Source organism: Myxine glutinosa, chromosome 4, assembly GCF_964187855.1.
Source record: "Myxine glutinosa chromosome 4, kmMyxGlut1.1, whole genome shotgun sequence".
Classification (NCBI taxonomy): Eukaryota; Metazoa; Chordata; class Myxini; order Myxiniformes; family Myxinidae; genus Myxine; species Myxine glutinosa.
The window spans coordinates 212017234-212041956 of NC_136264.1; the positions used below are offsets into that span (position 1 = coordinate 212017234).

Below are 24723 nucleotides of genomic sequence, written 5' to 3' on the forward strand. Positions count from 1 at the left end.
TTTATCGGACTTTTTTTTTTACTTTTTAAAATTTTTTTTATTATAAACATCAATGTGGCTGGCAAACTGTCACTGAAGACGTCGTAGTCAACAACTCTTTTGTACCATGGGTATATGATTATAAACCTGACGAGTAATGAATCAATAGTATTTACAGTTACCGAAAAGCCTGGTGTTTGCTTAACGGTTATGCTGCTGGCTTAGGATACTCAGTTTGAATCCGAGTCGATCGTTGAATTGATGCCAGGGGGCTTGACTCAGCCTGTCGTCCTTCCGAGATCGGCAAATTGAGTACCAGCTCACTGGTAATTGGGGCGCTGCTTCAGCAGCACAAACGTGCTTCCAGAGAAATTATGCAACCAACAGCCACAGGCTGCATACTTCACAGGCTGCTGTTTCTTCTTTTCTTTTTTTTTCTTTTCTTTTTTTTAAATATAAATGTCTCCACCACCTAAGGTGGATGGAGGTTATGTTTTCACCCCTGTCTCTTATTTTGTTTGTGAACAAGATTATCAAAGTTGTGCACAGTTTCAGACGAAATTTGGCAGAGAGGTGGCGTGTGCCGAGGGCGAAATGATTAGATTTTGGTGAACATCCAGCTAGTAGAATTTTTAAAGTGATTCTTCACCATTTGGGAGATGAGGCTAAAACCGATACATTGCAGGATATCTCAAAAGGTTGTGGCCAAGTTATGACTAAACTTGGTGGACAGGTTGGTTCTGTGACCAGAACAAGATGACAAGATTTTGGTTCAGGTCCGAATCCAGATCCAGCCTATCAGTGGGATACAAAACAAAATGTTCCGCCTAGCGTAGGTATGTACTCTACCGAGTGCCGTTGTAGTTTTTTAAGTTTTCGCTTAAATTCAAGCTGATTGCAAAATCAATATTTGGAAAAAAGATGGCATCAACTCGCCTTTGCCCCAACATTCCTGTGAGGTTTCAACTTCATTGGAGCAGCCATTCTAGAGAAATAGCTTTTTTTGGTTATAGTGGGGTGGCCTACGTACTCGATTTCAAGTTCGTGTGCAGTTCTTGTCAATTTTGGGCAACCACTATAAATGTATTCTACTGGGTCCTACTAATCGGAAAAATGATGTCGCCATTTTTTTTCTGTTGACCTTTAGTGACCTTGACTCGAGGTCAAAGTTCAAACATCATTACAGTGACCATACTTCATCCAAAGTATATCAACCTGGGTACCAAAATGTGGTAAATTTCACAAGGAACATTGGTTATGACATTTGTTTTGTCATTTGACCTTTCCTTTTTTTTGCAATATGCAAATGAGCCAATTAGAGACAAACATGCATAATTAGCATACCCTATTAAACATATATCCCGGTTATACATATAATGGCTAGTACATCCCGTCTCCAGAAAATGTTAATTGTTAGTAATTAATCACAAATGTATCCTGGGTCCTATTAGCTGACTGATGTTGTCAATATTCTTGTGACTCTTGTGACCTTGAACTAAGGTCAAAGAGCATATTTTGGCCACAATTCTGCATTACCATGATTGTGTTCCTATGTGCATCTAATGGTTATTGTTGACACGCATTGTAAAAAAATTTGTCAGTTATCTATGGCAAAGAGAATGAACTCTCCCTTCCGCATAGTTGATGGTAGGTATGCTCCCTGTGTACGGGTTGCCTCTGGCCGAAGTCGCCAGTTGTGTTTCCAGCCGAAGGATACGACTATAATCCACAGAGACCATACCCATGCAGAAATTCTAGAAGTTTCTTACTTCTGGTGGCCTGATGCACTGCAATACCCACAGCAAGCTGTTGAGGCCATTCTAAACGATGCCGATGCCGAAATGGCGTATCACCATGTTTCGGTTCGTACTCCACTTGGCGTTTTGACTTGTCGGAGTACATGATGTTTTGACTGATGACTAGGACATTTCGGTGAACACTGGCTGAACGTACTGCTGTCTGAATGCTCGTGGCCGGCCTTTGCAGTAGCCAACGGATGAAGGAATACAGGGCTTTGGGCACATGCTTTTCTGCATCCTCAATTGTCATCTCCATCAAATTCCCATGGTTTCTTGACCTCATCAGCCATAGCTTCTCTTAGCATTGAAGCACTTTCAAACAGTTGGTGTATTTTACTATCAGCATTCTTTGCCATTGCATCTTCTCCTGTGGCATCATGCACTGCTGTGGTAAAAACCAGCTATGATGCCTGCGGGATTTTGGCCTCTTGAAGTGAACATTGTCGATATGGGAGGCAATTTTCTGCTTCGCATCATGTTTTTGTGGTAGTATGTGCACACCATTTGTTTCAAGAATACTGCAGTATGTGCTGTGCAGTTCCAGACATGTTGAGCTTCGTACCATCTGTGAGAAGGCTTTTGACCAGACTAAGAAACTCAATATCTGATGCAATTACACCAACATTTGTGTCTTCTGCTGGAGGTTGCCTGCCCTGGCTGTCTTGGAGCTCGCTGAACATGCTTCACCCAACATGCCAGGTGATACTTCACGTCAATTGCACAAGCATCGGCCGCATTGATAGCAGCAATTAGTTGCACTTTCCACATGTCATTGGTACTCTGTTCAACAGCTTTCCTTCCGTATTTGCTCCCCTGCATTGAATGTGGAAACCTCATGTAAATCTTGACTTATCTTCTTGACAAAAGAAGCAACTCTTTATTGTATGTTCGGGTTGCAGACCGAGTGAAACGTTGAGTGTCCACTTAGTTAGAAGCAGCTGCTGCTTGTTCATTTGGATTACTTGCACTAGAGCAGCTAGGCCGACCACGTTTTTTTCTGAAGTTGCAGACTTTATTGCTATTGACATGCCTTCTCATAACGCTTACTAGCATGTTCAAAGTGACCAGAGTGACGAGTCTTACCGTAGCATTTGCAGTGCCATTGTGCTTTGTTGGCTTCAAAGTCTGTTTCTGTAACATTTTCCAGTCTGCGGCTAATCTCAGGCAATTCTCCATCTCCATACTGCCCACGCTTGTGAACAAAACTCAAAAACCTTGAATAAGATTCAGATTCTGGCTCTGTTACAAGTCCATCACTGTCTGGCTTTTGATATACTATGCAGAGTTTGAAATTGGTCTCCTGCCTTGGTCGTTTGGCGTTGAAAGGACTGTCTGGTCTCTGAAATTCCATCTTCAAGCTGATGAGCAGATGATTCACGTTTCTGTAACACAAATATTAGAAACCATGATTGGGGCAAGGGCAAATCAATGTGTTACTCACATAACTGAGACTAGTCAAAATAATTATTAAATGTGTATGAATGATAAAACGTTTTGTTGATGAGGCAGAAGATGTAATAGCGCAGTTAATTGGACACACACTACTCACAATAAGTTAGGGTATTGGCAGGTTCTTCGGTGTGGTTGATTTTGTGTATTATGTTGAAAAAAGTTGTTGGTTCTAATTCTATGGTTATTAATGAGTGTGGAAAAAAACACAGCATTCTTGATTTCAGTACCATAACCGTAACCCCTATAAAAATAATAAACTCACTCCCACAATATCCCTATCCGTCGCTAAATGAAATATTCTTTTCAAATTGATGAATTAAAATATCATTTACAAAGTATGTTCGATCCAAGTTATCATTTGAAAGTATTAAATAATTTGACTTACCAATGGGCACTAATAAAAATCAAGGTATGAATGAGGTTGACTAGACCTACATGTAGATACTGCAGGTCATTGTATCTTACAAAAGCATTAATTCTTTATCTTAACAGGATTGGAGTCCTTCCCTGAAAAGAGCAAACAGAATATGTGTGACGCGAACAAGCAAAGTGATTTGGACATCTGCCAGAATCAATTTTGTGTTTTTAGGCAACAAATTAAATGTTAAAAATACTAACAATGGCTAAAAACCCAACCAACATGAGCAAATGAGCATGATGAATGAACAGTATAAAGAAAAGCATTGGGAACTTGAATCCAAAAATCCATATTCTAGACATCCGACTTATTTTGCTTGATCGCATCACATGGTTAAAATGGCATTTTAGTGTAAGCTCTAGGGGGGAGTTCGTGGCCATCGCAAAAGTACAAAATCACCCATGATTTTATTGTTGTACATACCAAGACCTTTCAAAAAAATTTGGGTGACAAGCCCAAATCTGTATAGATTTTGCTACAGAGGGCGCTTTTCAAAATGGCCACCATAAGTGTTACTTTTGACCATATCTTGGTCTGAGACTCAGAGACATGATATTGGTGCCTAAACCTATGTTTTCAGAGTCAAGGAACTCGATAAGACCAATAACAATTACATTGGCTCCTTCGTTTGCGGTAGCCATCTTGAATTTCAAAATGGCCGCCATTCAAAATCGCAGTTGTCCATATATCAGTCATCAAAACACATAGACGCTTGATGTTGGTGGCTATACTCATGCATTTAAGGCCAAGGAATCCAATGATAAGAGTATAATAATGCAGTGGTATAATAATAGTGGTTCACTGAGACCAGCAAAAATCTTGAGTATATTCAGGTAACCTATAAATCCAACATGGCGCCCATAACTATTATCACCCAAATCATGGGTGACTTTGTACTTTTGAGATGGCCACGAACTCCCCCTAGAGCCAGGAGAATATGGTGTCCATCACAAAATTGAAGATTTGCTGCTTTCTGTAATCATTACGTTTAAAGATCTTCATTTAACAAATCAACTAACTGTAATCCACTTCTTTTATTTCAGATAAATTCTGAAGACAAGCCCTAATACAAGACCTAATATAAGCCCTAATCCACAATCGGCAATGGAATTTGTACAGCTTTCGGGGACAGGAGTTGGTGATTTTGACCGGACAAAGTGTGTAATTTGGCAAGAGCCAACGCAGGGAAAACTGATCAGCACACCCAACGGGTGTAAACGAATACGGGAAGCTAGTGACATACAAAACGACTCTGTAACAAAACGCATAAAGTTGATGCCAGCCGAGAGTGACTTCTTCTATCATGTTTCCAACCAGTGCTACAAGAAGTACACCAATGCGAATCTGCTCAGACGCATCCAGGAAGGAGGGAAATCGCAGAAAGCATCGCTGTCCTCAGAAGAATCTGGCAGTCCACATGGGGTTGCCACTCGTGCTCACTCCGCTGTATGTTCACCTCCAAATCCTACAGATGCATATAGTCTCAACTACTCGATGAACTGCATCATTTGTAACAAGAAGTCACACAAACGGGACTTCACGAAATATCGTATATCTGAGTCGAACCGTGCTACTTCACTTTTACAAGCAGCAAACTTCTTCCAGGATGACATTTTCAGTCGAATGTGTGACCTCCAGGATGAGCATGCAGTTTTTGGAGCTGACTTGTATTATCACAAACAGTGCATGACATCATACATCCAAAAGTTTGAGAATGCTCAACGTTCAACTGGTGATACACCAGAGCTGAACCCCAAGCAGCGTGCATGGAGTGATATCGTTTCTGAGTTAGAAGAGGGACTGAAAAGTGGCAATGGCTATGAACCAAGTATAATCAGAGACCGATTGAATAGACTTGTGGAGGACGAGCATCAATTTCGCAATAGAGATGTGAAGATATTTTTTTTGAGACACTTTGGTAGTAGCATTGATTTTACATATCCTGACCAGTTTCGAAAGTCTTTGATGTAGGCTCCGGGCCAGGTATGGTCCATCTGCACCCCCCCCCCACAACTCTCCGACCCTGGGTTTTTCTGAACCATTGGGGTGTCCTGGGGTGGAAATCAACTGGTAACAGTAAATAAACTTGGACTCACTACCCATTTGGTACCTATATTGGATGGTACCCTCAAAACAGCATATTTTTAAATCCGCGTTGCGCCATATTCGACACACGTGTTCTTTTGGTATTTGTGCCTGCTAATATTAACTCAGAATAAAAAGTTATATACCAAAAGAAAGCTGTTCATCTACTGATCATCATAGAATATTGACACATTACTTATAATGGTACCTTAATGGTCATAACTAGTGCTGAATAGCAGTACCCCACTTTAACGTAACATAATTCGGTATCGACCGTACTATTTCATCTTACACACATAATATGAACACATTACACCTGATATGCTTACATATATATTTTATTGGCTTTCTCCTGTATATCAGCTTTAATTTGATACCAGATACATCCCCATAGCTTCAATTCTCTTTTTTATACAGCGTGTCAAAGATACTACCGGTATGGGGTGATATTGTAGGCGATGCTGCATTTGTCAATTTACAAATGCTGCCACGTATATCATGTACATATATGTTGGACACATGACAAAATCTATGTATTGTTAATATGTGTTACTTAATATATTGTTGTATTGATGTATCACTGTAGTTTATTGCAGGAATTTTGACGAAAATGGCATGCAGATCCTTCCATGTTTGTATCCTGCGTAAATTGAGATCATCAGATTGTACAATTATGTTATTTAAGTGTCTCTTACAGCGACAGAACGAGTCAATTAGTTAAGTTAAACACCTTTTTTTACATAGTTAAGTATGCAATATGATATTTTTTATAATTAAGATGCAATTTATAATAATTATTCAGCTTGGTACTTACCAATATTTTGATGTGTTTTGCAGGTGAAGTAACAACGCTAATATGGAACATCCGGCGCGAGCGAAACGTACACGTGAGAGTGAACAACCACCCATTGTGTGCATAACTCATGTAAAGGGACTGAGCTATGGAGAGTTGCACTTGTTATCTGGACTCAAAAATTCTGAGAAGAAATTGGCCAAGCTGCAGGAGGTCAAAGAAAGACGCCTTGCACAACCCCCACAGTCTCCGCATATGATGAAGGACACATGTGATTTGGTCCCTGAATCTCTGGCCGAACACCATGGTTTCCACTGGGAGTGTTACAAGCGTTTCACGATGAACTTAGACAGACTGAACCCTCCTACTGCAGGTACATCTGAAACAACTGGTGCCACAACTCAGCGGATGGCCCGTACTAGTTCTGGTGACAAGATCATATTTAAGCCAGACTGTATCTTCTGTTCTTCGGAAAGTCGTAAAAAAGTGAAAGTGCATGGCAGTTGGACTACCCAGGGGATGAGCCAGTTCGAGTATGAAGGCTGGAAGCCGGTACTGGAGATGGCTGAAATGAAGCAAGATGAAACGCTCTTAATGAGGATCCGAGGCCATGATCTTTTTGCCTCTGAGGCAAAGTTCCACAAAACTTGCCGTATGAAATATATGCAAAAGCCAGAGAAATGGCGCAGTACTGACGAAGAGGCACAGCACCATCAAGGAGAATTAGAAGAAGCCCACAGACAGGCATTCGATGTGGTATGTGATGCCATTGAAAGGGATGTGTTAATGGCCAAGAAGATAATGAAACTATCCGACCTGAGGCAAATGTATGTCATTAACCTGCAAACCAGCAAATATGCGAATCCTGACTACCGAGCCAGCAAACTAAAACTGAAGCTTGAAAACCACGAGCCTTTCAGGGAGAGACTATCATTCTGTGATCTGGGAAAGTCCTACATAATATTCAGCACTGCAATTGACGTCCAGACAGCAGTGAAACAAGCCTTCAAATTGGGATCAAGAGATATGATTGAGAGTGCAGGTAGCCATTTACGACTGTCAATTCTGGATGATTTCTCGAATGCCCCAGAACTGAAATGGCCAAAATGGCCACTACTGTGATTAATAAACAAGTTTTTCTTGTTTAATATGTTAATAAGATGGCAGTATGATTATGATATTCGATTATGAATGACATTTATAAGTGTAATAGGCAGTTCTTTTGAATATAGACAAAGACTGTTACCGAGATTATATGATTCATGGTTCCCGCGAAACAGGTAGTATCTTTGACACGCTGTATAAAAAAGAGAATTGAAGCTATGGGGATGTATCTGGTATCAAATTAAAGCTGATATACAGGAGAAAGCCAATAAAATATATATGTAAGCATATCAGGTGTAATGTGTTCATATTATGTGTGTAAGATGAAATAGTACGGTCGATACCGAATTATGTTACGTTAAAGTGGGGTACTGCTATTCAGCACTAGTTATGACCATTAAGGTACCATTATAAGTAATGTGTCAATATTCTATGATGATCAGTAGATGAACAGCTTTCTTTTGGTATATAACTTTTTATTCTGAGTTAATATTAGCAGGCACAAATACCAAAAGAACACGTGTGTCGAATATGGCGCAACGCGGATTAAAAAATATGCTGTTTTGAGGGTACCATCCAATATAGGTACCAAATGGGTAGTGAGTCCAAGTTTATTTACTGTTACCAGTTGATTTCCACCCCAGGACACCCCAATGGTTCAGAAAAACCCAGGGTCGGAGAGTTGTGGGGGGGGGTGCAGATGGACCATACCTGGCCCGGAGCCTAATGGTTTATAGTGTGCCATGTAATAGAGCAGATGTTTTGGCAGAGCGTATTCGCTCCATTGATCCTGCACAGGTTTGCGCCAGTGTGCTACGGCAAAGTCTTGATAGTCATGATTTTAACCTAGATGATACATTCTGTGATGTTCAAGATCTAAAACGCATGCTCCAGTATGAGAATGCCAGAACCGATACTTAGGTTTTTAGGATATTTATACAATTTCAACCCCGAGACATACCCCAAGGCAGCTGAAGCTGTAATGACGGAAACAGATCCTACAGCAGAAGATGTAGATGATGAAGAGTTAGATGACGATGCATGTGAAACAGAATAGTGAGGGTCAGAATAACAGTGATTCCAAACAGTCTGCTGATGGTTGCCTCTCTACTCAACGTTGCAGGAAGATCCAAGCTTTGTTTCAGACTATGTACTATGTACATCATTGTGGCAGAAGGAGAACGCCAATGAATGCTGAATCAGCTCAGTCTCGGGCATGGAGGCAAAAATCGTCAAGGGCTTGCGCTAAGCTATGGAGAACTGCGACAATATCAATATGACATTGCAACCTACACTGCACAGCAGAATAGGCAGGATGTTGCACTACCAGCTCATTTTGATCCTGGAGAATTCACATCAGCAGCTGTTGACAACTGGGATCATGAAGGTGCTAATGTAATTGTTATTGGTCTTATTGAGTTCCTTGACCCTGAAAACATAGGTTTAGGCACCAATATCATGTCTCTATGAGTCTCACAGACCAAGATATGGTCAAAAGTAATACCTATGGTGGCCATTTTGAAAATCGCCCTCTGTAGCAAAATCTATACAGATTTTGGCCTGTCACCCAAATTTTTTTGAAAGGTCTTGGTATGTACAACAATAAAATCATGCGTGACTTTGTACTTTTGCGATGGCCACGAACTCCCCCCTAGAGCCAGGAGTATTTGACATTTCACCTTGGGTCAAGGTATAGTAGAGGAAACGAAAGTGAAAAAGTGGCTTATAAATTGATTTGAAAATCATTTCATGTTAGACAGGCATCCAGTGGGAAGAGTTAGGGCATGGGGTGGTGCATTGGGAAAGGGTGGATGCCAGCTGAGATTTTCCCGAAAAGGGTCATTTTAACCCCTTTTTTACCAAATTGTTATTTTCAAAGATTTTGTAACTTTGGAGGTAGTTTTCAGATATATATACCTTGCAATAATATTTTATATTTTATTTGTTATAAGTTTCCAATACCTCATTTCAAAGCTTGTGATGTCATACCCCTTTTACCATGTACACAGCAGCTAGATTCCATCCCAGTCATTTTAGTTCCGATACTTCCATGAAGGTAGCAGCAACGGTGCAGCTGAATAATCCATTGTCTTAAGATGGTGGATTATGACATTTTTGAAATTTCCAAATTTTCAAGAAGTCATGATAATTCATCAATATAATTCTTGTAATGTGAGGTAAGTAATGCATGCAGATGAAGGTCTTTGTAATTGTTACTTCTTTTAAACTATAACAAACTGAAAACGAAAGTGAAAGTAGCAAAGGGCAGGGCCTAGTCTAACATGTGCTCTGCACAGTGAACATACATTGTGAACACAGCTTGGCATGCATACACCTGCTGAACTACATGTATCTCTGAGTGAGAGACAGTTAATTGGATTTTACTAATACTAGGCCTGTTTTGGTGCTTGAAAGAAATCTTCCAAATGAAAAGGTGACAGTGCAAAGTTACATGGTGTCCCAAAGCTATAAACAGTAGTAGGCCTAGCCTAGCTGTCCCAATTTTATGACAGTCACTTTTTTAACCCTTTCACTACTGCATGATTGTGCAGTTACAGTAGCAAAACGGTTAATACCATTTGTTTTGTATTCCAGGCAATGGAGGCTGCTGCCAGTATTTCAAACCAAAAACGTAAGCGACCATCGACGCCGTCCCTTGGCACATGCATCATTTGCCAAAAGGACAGAGCGGGAGCTGCCATGCGTCAGTCAACCCCACGTGGCATCGAGTCATTGATGAGTGCCCTGGCAACACGTATATCACACAACTGTGCAAAGTATCTAGAAGCCCTCGACAGGCTGCAAGATGAAACGCTTGATTTCGAAAAGGTAGTCTGGCATAAGGACTGCTTTTCAAGCTTTACTAGCAAGGACCACCTCCAACGTCTGAAAAAACGAAGTGCGACATGTTACATCAGAGAATGAAGATAGGCCCCAACCCACCACAACCCGCAGAAGTGTAGGTGTCATGCAGTGGGAGAAGTGCATATTCTGCCAAGAGAACACACCGGACAGTCTTCACCAAATTCTCACTTTGCCAACATCGACGAAAGTGATGGAGCGTGCCATGCAAATGGACCCAATGCTCTCATATCGTGTGGCGGGTGTGGCAGATCTTGTTGCGTCTGAAGCTAAATACCATTTGAAATGTTATGTAACATTCTTCGGAAATGTTGAAAAGCTCGACACCGAGAAGGAGACTGGTGATGTCTTTGACCAACCTTGCTTACACGAACTTATGAGAGAACTTGATGTTGAACTGAAAGCAGGAAATATATTTTCTGTGAGAAGTGTTTGGAATAGGTACTGCGAACTGCTGTCCTCAGATGACAGCCCATGTAGTTCTCACTGCAATCCTAATCCTGACTCAAATATTCTGAGGGCATTCAGAAATAGAGTGAAGGCTCATTTTGGTGAAAGAGTTGAAATCGTTGCAAATGAGAGAAAGCAAGATTCACTCCTAATACTTCCAAAGTTGTCGAAACAGATATTGGTAAAAAACATCATTGACATTTCACAAGAGAGTGAGACAAAACAGGCTCAGAAGAATCTTAAGAGTGTATTTCTTGTAGATGATGACACTAATCTTGGTAGGTCTATGTATCATTTAGTGAGTCGCATACGGTCAGATATTCAAGAAACCATCAGCTCCACTGAATATGATGTTGTCGATTCAAAGCATGCTCAGAAAATAGTTCCACAATCACTATACCTATTGGTTAGCATGTTGCTGGGAGAAAATGATCATCCAAACCACCATGATAGAATTCTTAGTATAGCACAAGATATTACTATCTGTTTCATCCAAGAGCTGTGTCATAACACCCAAACAGTCAAGTCAAGTACATGTCAAAGGTCAGTTAATATCAAGAGCATGTCAACAGAAAACAATAAGCAACATATTTTTCCAGTTTAGGATCCAGCAGAACACATTTGAGATGGTAACTAATGATTGGCATTCAATAATAATGCGAAGTGATGGGATTTACCTGTATGGTGAAGACTTTATGTTAATTATGCATATATTTTTTCTCTAGGTCATTTGCTTATTAATTTGCATGTTGCAAACATCTGAGGACAAATGACAAAACAAATGTCATGTTCCTTGTGAAATTTGCCACATTTTGGAACCAAGGTCGATATACTTTGAATGAAGTATGGTCACTGTAATGACGTTTGAACTTTGACCTTGAGATAAGGTCACTAAAGGTCAACAGGAAAAAAATGGCGACATAATTTTTCCGATTAGTCGGACCCAGTGGAATACATTTATAGTGTTTGCCCAAAATTAACATGAACTGCACACGAACTTGAAGTTGAGTACGTAGGCCTCCCCACTTATATCAATATGAAGTACTCCAAGATGACATCACCTATGACGTCAATTTTCATCAGTTTTATTTTTATTTTCCACTAGCAGGTGTACCCGTAGTTGCCTGGGTTCGGGGGGGGGGGGGGGGGGGGAGAGAAGCAAGAGAGGGAGGAGTTGGGGGAGAGGGAGGGGAAAGATATACTACATAAACATCTTTTGGGTGGGGGGGGGCTTTGACGGCACCTCCGTTTTGGGGGGGAGGGAAGGAGGAAAGTTTTCCCCGTGCAGAGTGCTTCATAACCTCAGTGTTGCACATGTAAAAAAAAAGGACATTGTATTACCCTCTGCCACCATCACCAAGTGGCACTACACAGTACACATTTACAGAGAGAATCTATGTCCCTCTCCCTTACTAGTGCAGGCCCATATGTCATAACAATATTGTTTGTGTTTTTTGTTTGTTAAAATTGATTTAGCAATGGATTCTGCTTCAGAATATTATAGAGATGTAAAAAAAATAGGGTTCCATTTTTTCTTTTACGTCTAATAGGTAGTAATTCGAAGAAATCCAAGATGGCCGCCATAAAATTTGGAAAATACACTTTTGTGCATATCTTTGTATCTAGATATCATATAAACATGAATAATATGTCCTTTTATATGTTTTCAGACCCAAGGAAGCAATTTCTGCCATTGTTTTTACAGAAAAATGCAAGGAAAATAAAATAGTGGACATATACCAGCCAAAGTGGGGTCGGCCGGCATGAAATCGGTTAATTAAGTTTCCACCATCTAGTTAAGGTCTGGTTTTGACTGTGTTGACGAAATGTGAATCTGAATAGTAGTATCTATCTTTGCAGGACCGACGACAGTTCAAGAGTGTCTAGAAAATTACACCTACCTTCAAGATGAGTGACTCACCACCCAGGAAGATTGAGAAGTCAGTAGATTTCGGACTTTGTTTTGTATGCCAAATGGCCATAGGGCAAACAGACTATACAACCTTTGTAACGAAACCAAAACTCTCCTCTGTCGAGAAACTGATGGCAGGTGCTGAGGAACAGTACACGTATGGTGAAACAAAGTTTGCATCATTGAATAGACGTTTGCAATATTCCTCTGCTGAAGAATTGCTCGCAAAAGGTCTCCGCTACCATAAAGCTTGTTACAAAGATGTTACCAATAAGATGCACATTGATCGAGCAAAGGCTAGGTTTGAGAAAGGAACAACATCAGGCAGTGCCGCAGAAATCCGACTGAAAAAGAGAGGACGACCAAGTTCTAGTGATCTAGGGGAAAGCACGTCAACATCCAGAAGGTGTTCCCGAGAACAGACATTTGACGCGCTCAGATGTGTCATATGCCAGGAAGACAGAGGAAGTGAACTACACAATGTGTCAACAAAGAACATGGGACTCCAGATCAGAAACATTGGCCAAGAAACAAGTAATGACAATCTGAAAGTGAGACTGAACAGTGTCATAAGTTCGCCTGACCCATTGCAAGCAATGGCTGAGGACATGAAATATCATTTACCATGTGTAGTTAAGGCCAAACGTGCTATAGTTAAGACGGAAAAACAAACAGAAACAACCAATGTTAACTTTGGTCAGGTGTTATCAGACCTTGAACTCATTGAAATTGTTGAAACTGCGTTGAATGATACTACTGAAAATGCTGTGCTGAATATGAATGAAATTCATGTAACCTATGTCAATTTACTTAAGGAGCACGACTTTCCGGTCTCAGACAACCATAGTTATAAGCCATACCTGAAACAATTGATCCTAGACAACATTGCCGATGTTCATTTCAGCCGGCCCTCAAACAAAACAAAGCCAGAGCAGATTCTTTCCTCAAAGACCACATGATATCAAGCACAATTACAGCAGACAGCATCAAAGACGATTTTAAAGTACTTTTGCGAGCTGCGAAAATATTGAGGAAAGACATCGCATCTTCCCCAGCATGGAAATTTAATGGAACCTTTGCTGATTACAAGCCACCCCCGATGCTCAACATCTTCTGCAAGCATGCAGTCATGGGAACAAGGAAAGTAGGAAATAGCAACAGGGAGGACTCCATTGGTGTGAGTGCATCATTGTTGGCGCAGCACTTTGTCGGTGCTTATAAATCTGACCGACAGGTATCGTACGAACCAAGAAGCGAGGATGGATCATTCAAACAACGATTTGAAACTCCATTGAGTGTGGGCTTAGCTCTCGGCATACACAAAAACACACGATCCAAGGCGCTTGTAGAGAAACTTGCACATCTGGACCTCGCCATCTCCTACAAAAGGGTCATGGAGATTGAGACCAGCATTGCCAACTCCGTACTGAAGCAAATGGAGTCCACCGGAGGCATCTGTCTACCACCATGGTTGGTTCAGGACACGTTCGTCTGGTTTGCCATGGACAACATCGATTTTCTAGAGTCAACTCCTTGCGGGATGAATACCCTTCATGGTACAGCAATTGCGATCTACCAGCCTGTATCACCGGAGAAATCACCCATGATACCACCAATTGAACTTGACCGGTCATCAAAAGCTCAAACGATACATGATGCAGTTGGCTGTAAAACGTTGACCTGCAAGAAGCCAGCACCCGAGAAGAGAAAGAGCGACTGCAAGCTGCTCACATCAAAACCCGAGACAGACAAGAACAAGAAAACCGATATGACCTGGATGATTGGATGCCTGAACTTCGAGGAAGAAGGAGAAGTTGACGTCAAACTCACAGCTCCGGGGACGTGGGGAGCCTTCAATTCCTTGCTATCTTCGTCCAGTGAGAAGACCAATGTTGCTCTCGTTCCTCCGTTGATAAGGTCGCCTCCTACAGACTATGATACACTGTACACGGGTCTGATGAGAGCTCACAACATCACAACTCGTGTTATGGGGAGTGAGGCAATCACAGTCATGACTCTCGATTTGCAGCTATACGACCTGGCGATGAAGCTGTGGGTGGAACGCGAGGACATCAGGAAGCAATTCCTCTTCCGACCTGGTGAGCTACATGTTGTGTTTTGGGCCTTAGCTGCATTAGGAAAATACGTGGAAGGGAGTGGAATTGATCAGGCATGGGTCGAGGCTGGACTTTTCTCGCCAACCACAGTGAGCCAAATACTAAATGGGAGGCACTTGTATCGAGCTCTGGAGGCACACATGGTAACACTGATCGCTTTGTACAACCTGTACTTCCAGAGATTCCTGGCAATGGAACCTGAAGAAAGGGCCTATCTGAACGAGTCATCTGTTCGTCTGGGAGAGGCATATCAGAGAGACATCAGCGGGAGCATGGAGCCAGAGAAGAATCTATGCGACATTCTCAAAAAAACATTGGCCATGATGGAGTCCAGAGATATGACCAAAAAACTGGAACAATTTGAGGTCAGCACAAACAAGATACAGCGCTTCATCCTGAACTACATGAAACAGTTTGAGACTATCCTTCTGTTCATTAGAAGTACAAGACAACGTGATCTGCTGCTGCATATGGAGAGCATCGAGTCTCTCACGAAGTACTTCTTCGCTCACGATCATCTAAACTATGCTCGGTTGCTCCCTCTCTACATTTCAACAATGCAGGAGACTGAAAAGCAGCACCCAGAACTGTGGAGGGAATTCATGAAAGGGAACTTCTGTGTGACAAAAGGATTGGCAGGCTTCACATCAATAGCCCCAGACCATGGCATTGAGCAAGAAAACCGTACACTGAAGGTGATTGGAGGAATCGTAGGGATAACTCAAAATGAGAAGGCGCTTGACAAGTTCTTCCTCATTGCACCTGAGCTGTCAAAGTCACTGCACGAGTTTGCGGAGGGATATGGTCTTGGTGAAAACCAGAGCAGAAAACAACACCACGAAATCACGGGGGGAAAGCTTTCCCGGGTGATGAGCCATGCCTCCAAGCTTTCTAGGGTGTTCCGTGAACATGGCGATCCATTTATGGAAGAGGAAGTAGACGAGGTCTACAACCTGCTCACCAAAGAAGTCATGAATGAAAAAGTGTCCAGCGACATCTTAGAGCGCGACGAGATCGGACAACAGATGTTCCAGCAATTTGCCACAGATCGTTTAGCTGAGGGAAAACTTTCTGTGTGGGACAAAATGACGAAAAGAAAACTTCGAACATTCAAGAGTTCGAATGCCACAACAGAAGTGAGATCGGGCGACAAGCTGATCAAAGTCAAAGAAGAGCGAGGATTGTTGCAGAGGTTCATCGTTATCTCACGGAGCCGACCAGAGCTCGACCTGAAAGAATGTATTGGCACCTATGAATTTGGCATCGTTCCACGTTCTTTATTTGCATCTGATGGATCCCTCTTGTTGGCATACGACAAGGCAAAAATCCTTCGTCAACTTGAGCATCTGGCTGAGCCTGAAGAGCAGGATGTACATGATCCACCAGGAGAACCTATTTCGACAGAAATCAATGAGCATCAAGACGCGGGAATTGCCGCTTTGAATGATGCAGCAGCACACGCTGGGGAAGAAACTAATGACCCATCAACTGACTATGAAATCTCAAGCCAAAATTTGCAGGAACCCTCTCAGATCAGCCAAAACCCAGACACAACCACAAGATCAGGAGTGATCAATGAAAACGAGACTACTTCTCGCCATAGAGTGATAATCATTGATGGCATGGCTCTTGTTAACGGGATCTCCAAAACAGAACAAATGATTACATGCAGTGACTTTGCTCAATCGTTCATTGAACGCCTCGAAAATATTGCCGTGCATTATGATGACGTGAGGTTGGTATTCGACCGATACATCGATAACTCACTGAAAGACAAAATGCGCCTAAAGAGGACAAAGGGGAAATCAACATACTATCACGTCAGGGATAGTACATTGATCCAGAAGATTTCACTCAAAGATTTCCTTTCCAATGTGAAGACCAAGGCAGAGCTTACAGAGTACTTGGCTGTGAAGTGTCTATCTTACAGCAAGGCTCATCCAAACAAGTTGAAGAAGTTCATGGTGACATCAGGAACTAAGACCACGGGCAACACTGAAGTTCCAGACAGTCTACTCACGCACAGCCAAGAAGAGGCCGATACACTCTTAATTCTGCATGCTCTCACAGTCGACAAAGATGCAGAAGTTATCATTGATTCGCCAGATACCGATATCTTCCTCCTACTGATTCAGAGATTTCACGATCTACCACCTGCTACGAGGTTTCTCACTGGGAAGGGAAAGTTGAGGAGGAGCATTGCAGTCCAACCTATTCATGGCATGCTAGGAGAGAAACGTGCGTCTGCAATACTTGGATTCCACGCATTCACGGGAAGTGACATGTCTGGAAGGTTCGCTGGCAGGAGCAAGGACTGGTGCTTTAAGGTCTTCATGACATGTGACAACAAGATATGGGAGGCTCTGGAGTCTTTGGGACAAACTGATCCGTCACCAGAAGTGTGTTCCCAGCTGGAACGCTTCGTCTGTCTGCTGTACAAGTCTAAAGTTCACACGAAAGTAAACGAGCTTCGCTGGTTCTTATTCTCCAACCGTGCTGCTGAGGGAGAGAGTCTTCCACCTACCACTGGTTCGCTAAAGTTACACGTTCAGCGAGCACATTATATCGCAATGATATGGAGAAAGGCAGCAGAAAGCCATCCGTCCCTTCCATCACCTGTCGAGTATGGTTGGCAGTTACTTTCGGATGATGGGGTTTATGCCCCAAGTCGATGCCTGAATCCTCCAGCCCCAGAAGCAATAATGAATCTCGTGAACTGTGGGTGCAAGAAAGGGTGTATGGGAAGATGTAGCTGTCGCAATAACAATATTCCTTGTACTGAAGTTTGTGGGTGTGTGGGTTACAGTTGTAACAACAAAGCAAACATCAATGAACCGCGTGTGATAGATATGGATGAGGATGAATGAGGCATTCGTTTATGTGATCGTTTATGTTCATTCATCGTGTGTGTGTGTGTGTGTGTGTGTGTGTGTGTGTGTGTGTGTGTGTGTGTGTGTGTGTGTGTGTGTGTGTGTGTGTGTGTGTGTGTGTGTGTGTGTGTGTGTGTGTGTGTGTGTGTGTGTGTGTGTGCGCGCGCGCGTGTGTGTGTATTCAAAATAAATGTTATCAGTGAAGATTGTTTATTGAATCGATTCTAATTGGGAAATTATACGATCCGATTTCACGACGGCCGTCTCCATTTTGGCTGGTATATTGCCCACTATTTTAATTTCCTTGCATTTTTCTGTAAAAACAATGGCAGATATGGCTTCCTTGGGTCTGAAAACATATAAAAGGACATATTATTCATGTTTATATGATATCTAGATACAAAGATATGCACAAAAGTGTATTTTCCAAATTTTATGGCGGCCATCTTGGATTTCTTCGAATTACTACCTATTAGACGTAAAAGAAAAAATGGAACCCTATTTTTTTTACATCTCTATAATATTCTGAAGCAGAATCCATTGCTAAATCAATTTTAACAAACAAAAAACACGAAATTACTAATCGCCCTAGACTATACACCCCCTTACATCTCTCCCTTACACCCCCGAATGAGGCGGCTGCCACATAGCCTATGTTACCCACCAAACAAAGTTGTATTTGTATTTGTATTTGTACCCTGAGTAAATTATAAAAGCGTTGATAGCTGCCTTATTCTTACTCTCTTAATTGAGACAACCGACAACCCGGCGTTGCTCAAGCGAAAAAAACTAACATATTTGAAATGAGGGCAAATATAATGGAAAATAAATTGCATCCAAATCAGAATCCATCACAAATGTCAAATTATCATATTACCTTTTCTTTGAATATATGCTGGTGAATGTACTGTTCATCACGTTTCTGAGTTGAGTATGATGACGTTCAGGAAGAAGAAGAAGCCTTACCACCAACTTTGACTGCTTCCGGAATTGTTTTATTTGTGTTCAAATGTCTGGTGATTGTTTTGTATTTATGTATGCGAATGTGTACTTGTATATAACTGTCATTCATCAAAAGGGCTGAGATACTATGGAGCGATTTATTTATAAAAAATAAAATAAAATAAAAATCCTAAAATAACAAACTTTTTTTTTTCTTCAAAAAGAACAAACTTTTTTCCCCCTTTTTTGCCTAAAACACTCCCAGGCACTCGCTAATTAACCTCTGAAAGTTTGACGAAGATCTGTTCACCCGGTAGGGTGTTCAGAATTTCTTTTTTAATGAAATTTGATATGCATAGGTGCTCAAAACATGAGGAAACAGGTAATAAACAACTGGCAAAAAACTCAAGTCAATCCATTATAATTAAGTGACAGCTCAACAGACCCAAAGTTTTGAATGAGCTAACGTATATATTATATAATATATATACGTTGTAACGCTTATGTATTAGTATACACTATACATTATACAATGTATTGCATATTATATATGTTATTATGCAAGAATTTGATATTTGTATAAAAATAAAGTTTCTTTTTCCCTTTTTTGCAGTAATCAACCAATGATGAGTGCAGCAGTTGCAGCAGGTTATCAAACAAGGGATTCTCTCAGCATTTGGTTGCTGGGAGAAATGAATCCGGCACTTGAGGGCAATCAATTACCCACCAATCGTCAAGTATTATGTCGTCTGTTCTTCGATTTGAAGATCAACAAACTGGATGTTCCAAGAAGCTGTTCAAATGTCATTGATGATGTACTTCAGTTTTGGCATATGGCTAACATTCCCACAAAGCACAAACCAAATGCAATTGCAAAACTTAAAGCTTTCTATCAGGAGTATGTCCTTCTTAGGAAAAACAAGGCACGGCGAACGGTGAGGCAGGGTCAATTGGAGACTGATTTTAGCCATAAACTGAATCAGCTATTTGATCTATCACATGCTAATTCTGAACAGCTTATCAAAATTCCACAGGATTTTGAGTTCCTTCAAGATCAACAAGGACCCAGGAAGATGATAATGACCGGAGAAGACTTGCAGTTCAAAAAGCGAGAAGAGAAACGACAGAAACGACAAGGTGAAGAGATGATGCGCATTGAAAAAGAACAGGAAGCAAAAAAACAGATGGTGATGAACCCTAATGAAGTGCTGGATGATTCATCACAATCAACAGGTGAAGAATCTGCAAATGATGATGAGCCTGTGGAGATGATAAATATTTCTCAAAACAAATCGATACGCCTGAAACATCAGGAGCAACAACTCCAATGACTATGAAGTTGGACAAACGTTGCAACGTAGAAGACCCTTTAGTTGCAGCAAGTTTGGATAGAACTGAAACTACACCACGTGAAGCAATGCACATCATTGGTCCTGCACTGAAAGCTGCTGGGGTCCCTGTAAGCAGACTGACACTGTCAACAACTTCACTTTATGAAGCTCGAAGGACAGTCCGCAAGTCAATTGGAGAATCTATTCAGGAAAACTTTTCGCCTGATACGCCTCTTGTTGTACATTTTGATGGCAAGCTGATGCCAGACAATGATGGTACAATGGCTGATCGTTTGCCTGTTGTTGTATCTGGAAAAGACGTAGAAAAGCTTCTTGGCATTCCAAAACTTCAATCTGGTACTGGAATCCTGATGGGAGAAGCAGTCATTAAGTTCATCAATGAATAGGATGGTATCTTGGTGTGTCTGAATGGCTTGCTGGATTATGTTTTGACACAACAAGCACAAATACAGGACTCCATATGGGTGCAATGACAAATCATTCAAAATGCCTTAAACGCTTACTGTTTTTGGCTTGTCGGCATCACATATTTGAAATCATTGCTTCAGCTGTATTTGACACATTCTTTGTTGCATCTGGACCGCAAATTGGCATTTTCGGTCGCTTTAAGAAGCATTGGACTTCCATTGACGCAAGCAAGTTTGCATCACTTGCCACAAGCCTTGATGGCAGTGAGAAGGTTTGGTTTGAAAACAATCGCGACTCTGCAATAACCTTTCTTCGCAGTCAACTAATGGATAAACAGCCAAGAGATGACTATTTGGAATTCATTAGACTGGCTCTCATCACACTTGGAGATAATGTGGAAGGACATGTAAAGTTCAGCCCACCTGGAGCATACCATCGTGCACGCTGGATGGCTAAAGGCATATACTGCCTCAAGATATCCTGTTTTCGTGACAAGTTTCAGCTATCTGCACATGAATTCCAGTCACCAAGACGTATTTGTCTCTTCACAGTCACCTTGTATGTAAAAGCATGGTTCACTGCAAATGATACTTGCAATGCACCTTCCAGTGACTTACACCTTCTTCAGGCCATGGAAGACTACTCTGAAGTCGATCAAAAAGTTGCCAATACGGCTCTGTCAAAATTGAGGAGTCATCTATGGTATTTGAGAAGATTTGGTTGGCTTAGTTCTCTTCTCTGACAAAATTGCAGTGGAGGTGAAAAAGGATGTGGTAATCTCCTTAGAAAAGCCTGAGATGAAAGAAGATGTGAGCAGAGTTCATGTTCCTGCCAGTCATGCATTCAAAGGGAGGCAGCTAGCTGAGTTTGTGACAAGAAGGTCTCTCAATCTCTTCTGTGCTCTGAAGTTGTCAAAGGAGTTCCTTAAAAGCGATCCTGAAACATAGAGCTCGAATCAAGACTATATTCTTGCCCAAGAAAAAGTTTCTGCACTACGTGTGGTCAATGATTGTTCTGAACGTGCCGTAAAGTTGGCTACAGATTTCAACCTTGCCCTCACTCATGATGAAGAACAGCGTCAGCTCATCTTCCAAGTGGTAGAACAACACAGGAAGTTGATCAGAAAGCCACTGAAGAAACATTTCTTTGAGGACAACACAACCTAATGATATCTACTTAATATGATAAAGACAGTGGTTTCTATCATGTGATGAAAACATTTGACATATGACTTATAATTTTCTTAATTGAAAAATATGTTTTTGAGTAATTAAATGATTTAAAAAGTAAAGCATTGAAAGCTATATTAAATCACTAGTTTTCCGAAAAATTGGTTCTTTTCATTTCTACATATGACTTGAGCTGTCACTTAATGTATACTGATCCACCTGAAAGTTGTCACATTTGTTCATAATGTCCAACCTCACAAAATTAGAGGGTATGCGTTTCTGAAATAAAAAAATATTTTCCACCATATAATTTCTGAATGGCCGACTGTTCAGCCATCTCTGAGAAAAATGGCCACACCTATACACAGACCAATGGCTCTTTTATAGTACATTGGCAGACCATGTGACTGATCAAAACGAAATTTCATAAGTTCTTATTGATGCGCGGATGCCACAAAAAATGTTTTGTGTTATTAAATCGGAGATTTTTTTTATTATTATTTTTTTTAACCTCAACATCGCTGCCAAACCTCCACCGATGTCGTCTTGAACAACGTTTTTGCACCATGGATAGATGATCATAACCTGACAAATCGATAGCATTTGCGGTTTCGGAGAATTTTTTTTTTTCTTCTTTAGGTGCCAGGAAGGTCATCCGGCCATAAAAACATTGCCTCAAACAGGGAACCATGATTGTCATGGGGCCCGCAAGGCTAACCCCCGCTCTAGCGGGGGAAAATGGCCTTAAAACGATCATTCATTTTCATTCAGTTTCGCTTAAATATCAAGCTGGTTGCCATGCTGATTGCAAAATCAAAATTCGGGAAAAATGTGCCATCAACTCACCTTTGCCCCAACATTCCTGTGAGGTTTCAACTTAATCCAAGCAACAGTGCCGACGCTACAACTTTCACGAAATTTGGTGCAAAGAATAAGTCGAATAACTAATAGGAGATCAAGTCTTTTATGTACTTGGTCCCCTAATAATTGAGGTCACCCTGATGTAGGATTTATCGTTTTGTTTTGGTATAAATGAGGCATTGCAATGTGTTTTCCAAGTATCATTGCCCGATGCATTAACATCTAGGAACCGTCACATTGTGATGCAAGATGATTTTTCGGTAAATTGATCCACAGGTCCATATTTGGTAAATTGCCAAAAAGTTACAAAGATAATTGCCAACAATTAAGTTGTATGGCAAACAGTCATGTTTTCTCTTGGATAATCTTATTCCTTCTCTTGAATTATAGTTACTGTGACAATTACAGATCTTGTAACAATGAAAAATTTTTGGACTAAAATTGTTTTTAAAAAAATTAATAATAATAATTAACAAACGGTTGTGATATCACCATTCTTTTTGCAGTTTTTTATTTATATTTTATTTATTTGTTTTTTCACCTTTGTTTTAAATCATAATCTTTCTTTTTCTTGTCCTGTCTTTCTCCTCCAACTCCCACTCCTCTTTCAGCCATAATGGGGAAAAATGATCCAACAAAGCCTCGTGGGAAAATGACATCCTATGCCTGCTTTGTGCATATATGCAGGGATGAGCACAAGAAAAAGCACCCAGATGTTCCTGTCAACTTCACTGAATTCTCGAAGAGATGCTCTGAGCGTTGGAAGGTGATTTTGAATTTTTAAATCCGCTGGGGTTAAAAAAAAAAAAAAAAAAAATTATATATTTTGTAATTCTTTGAGGATCACAAAAGTAGCCGTGTCCAAGCCTAATTTTTGTATTATTTGGATATCTGAAGGTTTCATATTTGACCTGAATTTTGTTTTGCTAACGAGGTTTGTATGTACAGTTGGACCTGTATTTGCCACCACCTGATCATAACAACCGCTTTTGGTCAACCCCTATGTGAATATATTTATACTGCAATTCTTCTATTTGTGACCATCTTTGGAAAGTGACCAAGTAAAGGTCCCTTAATCTCAACATTACATGTGAGCAATGGCTGTTATCAAACACAAGCCATTTAAGCTATTGTCTCTGGTTAATTGCAGGTTTATGGTTGTTTGTTTAAAAAGAAAAATGGCTGAGTCATTTTGATGTTAAATTGCAGCTTTTTGATCTCTAATGGTAGGGTTCTTGATAACCCTGCACCAGTAGGGCTTACAGGCCAATGTTTCCTTGAAAAGTAATGAAGTTTATCATCTGTGACAATTAATCACACGGTTCCATTTTATTCCCACAACTAAACGCCATACCTCCGCCAGGCTTAATTAACGGTTTACATTTTGTATCCCTCTGATAGGCCGGATTTGCATCCCACATGCATAACTCAACCAAAATCGAATTGGCTTGTTCTTGTCACCTACCGAACCTGTGCACCAAGTCTCATCCAAATCTGTCCATAACTTTTCGAGATATCCTGCTCACAGACGAGCAAAAACAAACAGGGGTGAAAACATAACCTCCGTCTATCTTCGGTGGCTGAGGTAATAATCGTTGAAACAAATGAGCGTTCTGTTCTGCAAGATGACCTGAAGTTGAGGCTTTCTTCATGTCATTACATTGGAAGATGAAAATCGCAAGATAATTGTTCCTGTTCAACTCTAGCGGTTACTGAAAAACACCAAGCACCATCAAGTTTTTCCAACTCAAGACCACCAGCAGACTGCAGCCATTGGATTTAGGATTATCCAGTTCCTGAAGATAAAGTATGGCAACTGCTGCACATTATTGCCATGGAGAATGACAGTCTTTCCTGAGACAGATCTTAGACACTGTAATGGATTAGCAAGGCTTGGAATGATGTGGAAAATTCAGAACTTTGTTCGAAAATTATGAAGTGTGTATATATATGTCATTTAGTTAGTTCGTTAGTTTTTGTTCATACTTGGTACAAAGACAATACATGATGGTATACATATGCACATCATTTTGTTTTGTGATGCGATCAAAGATGGCCGACTAGCAGCCATTTTAGTTGTTAAAAGAAACGAAAAAAAAAAAAACCGATGTTGAACACATCCAACAATTCTGTTACCCATTTCTTGGACG

General features: G+C 40.8%; 1 protein-coding gene across 4 annotated transcripts in view; it reads left to right on the forward strand.

Annotated features, from left to right (window-relative positions):
• Positions 1 to 24723, forward strand: part of LOC137425686 (high mobility group protein B1) — an 89019-nt gene that overhangs the window by 35645 nt on the left and 28651 nt on the right. For 2 of the 4 annotated variants that reach the window (XM_068114364.2, XM_068114363.2), the window contains exon 2: positions 23185 to 23339. In XM_068114364.2, coding sequence (XP_067970465.1) covers positions 23190 to 23339 — 150 coding nt within the window. In that variant the 5' untranslated portion in view covers positions 23185 to 23189. Of the gene's footprint in view, positions 1 to 12802; positions 14954 to 23184; positions 23340 to 24723 lie in introns of those variants that run through there. The other 2 variants (XM_078776961.1, XM_078776963.1) reach the window with 2 other exon arrangements.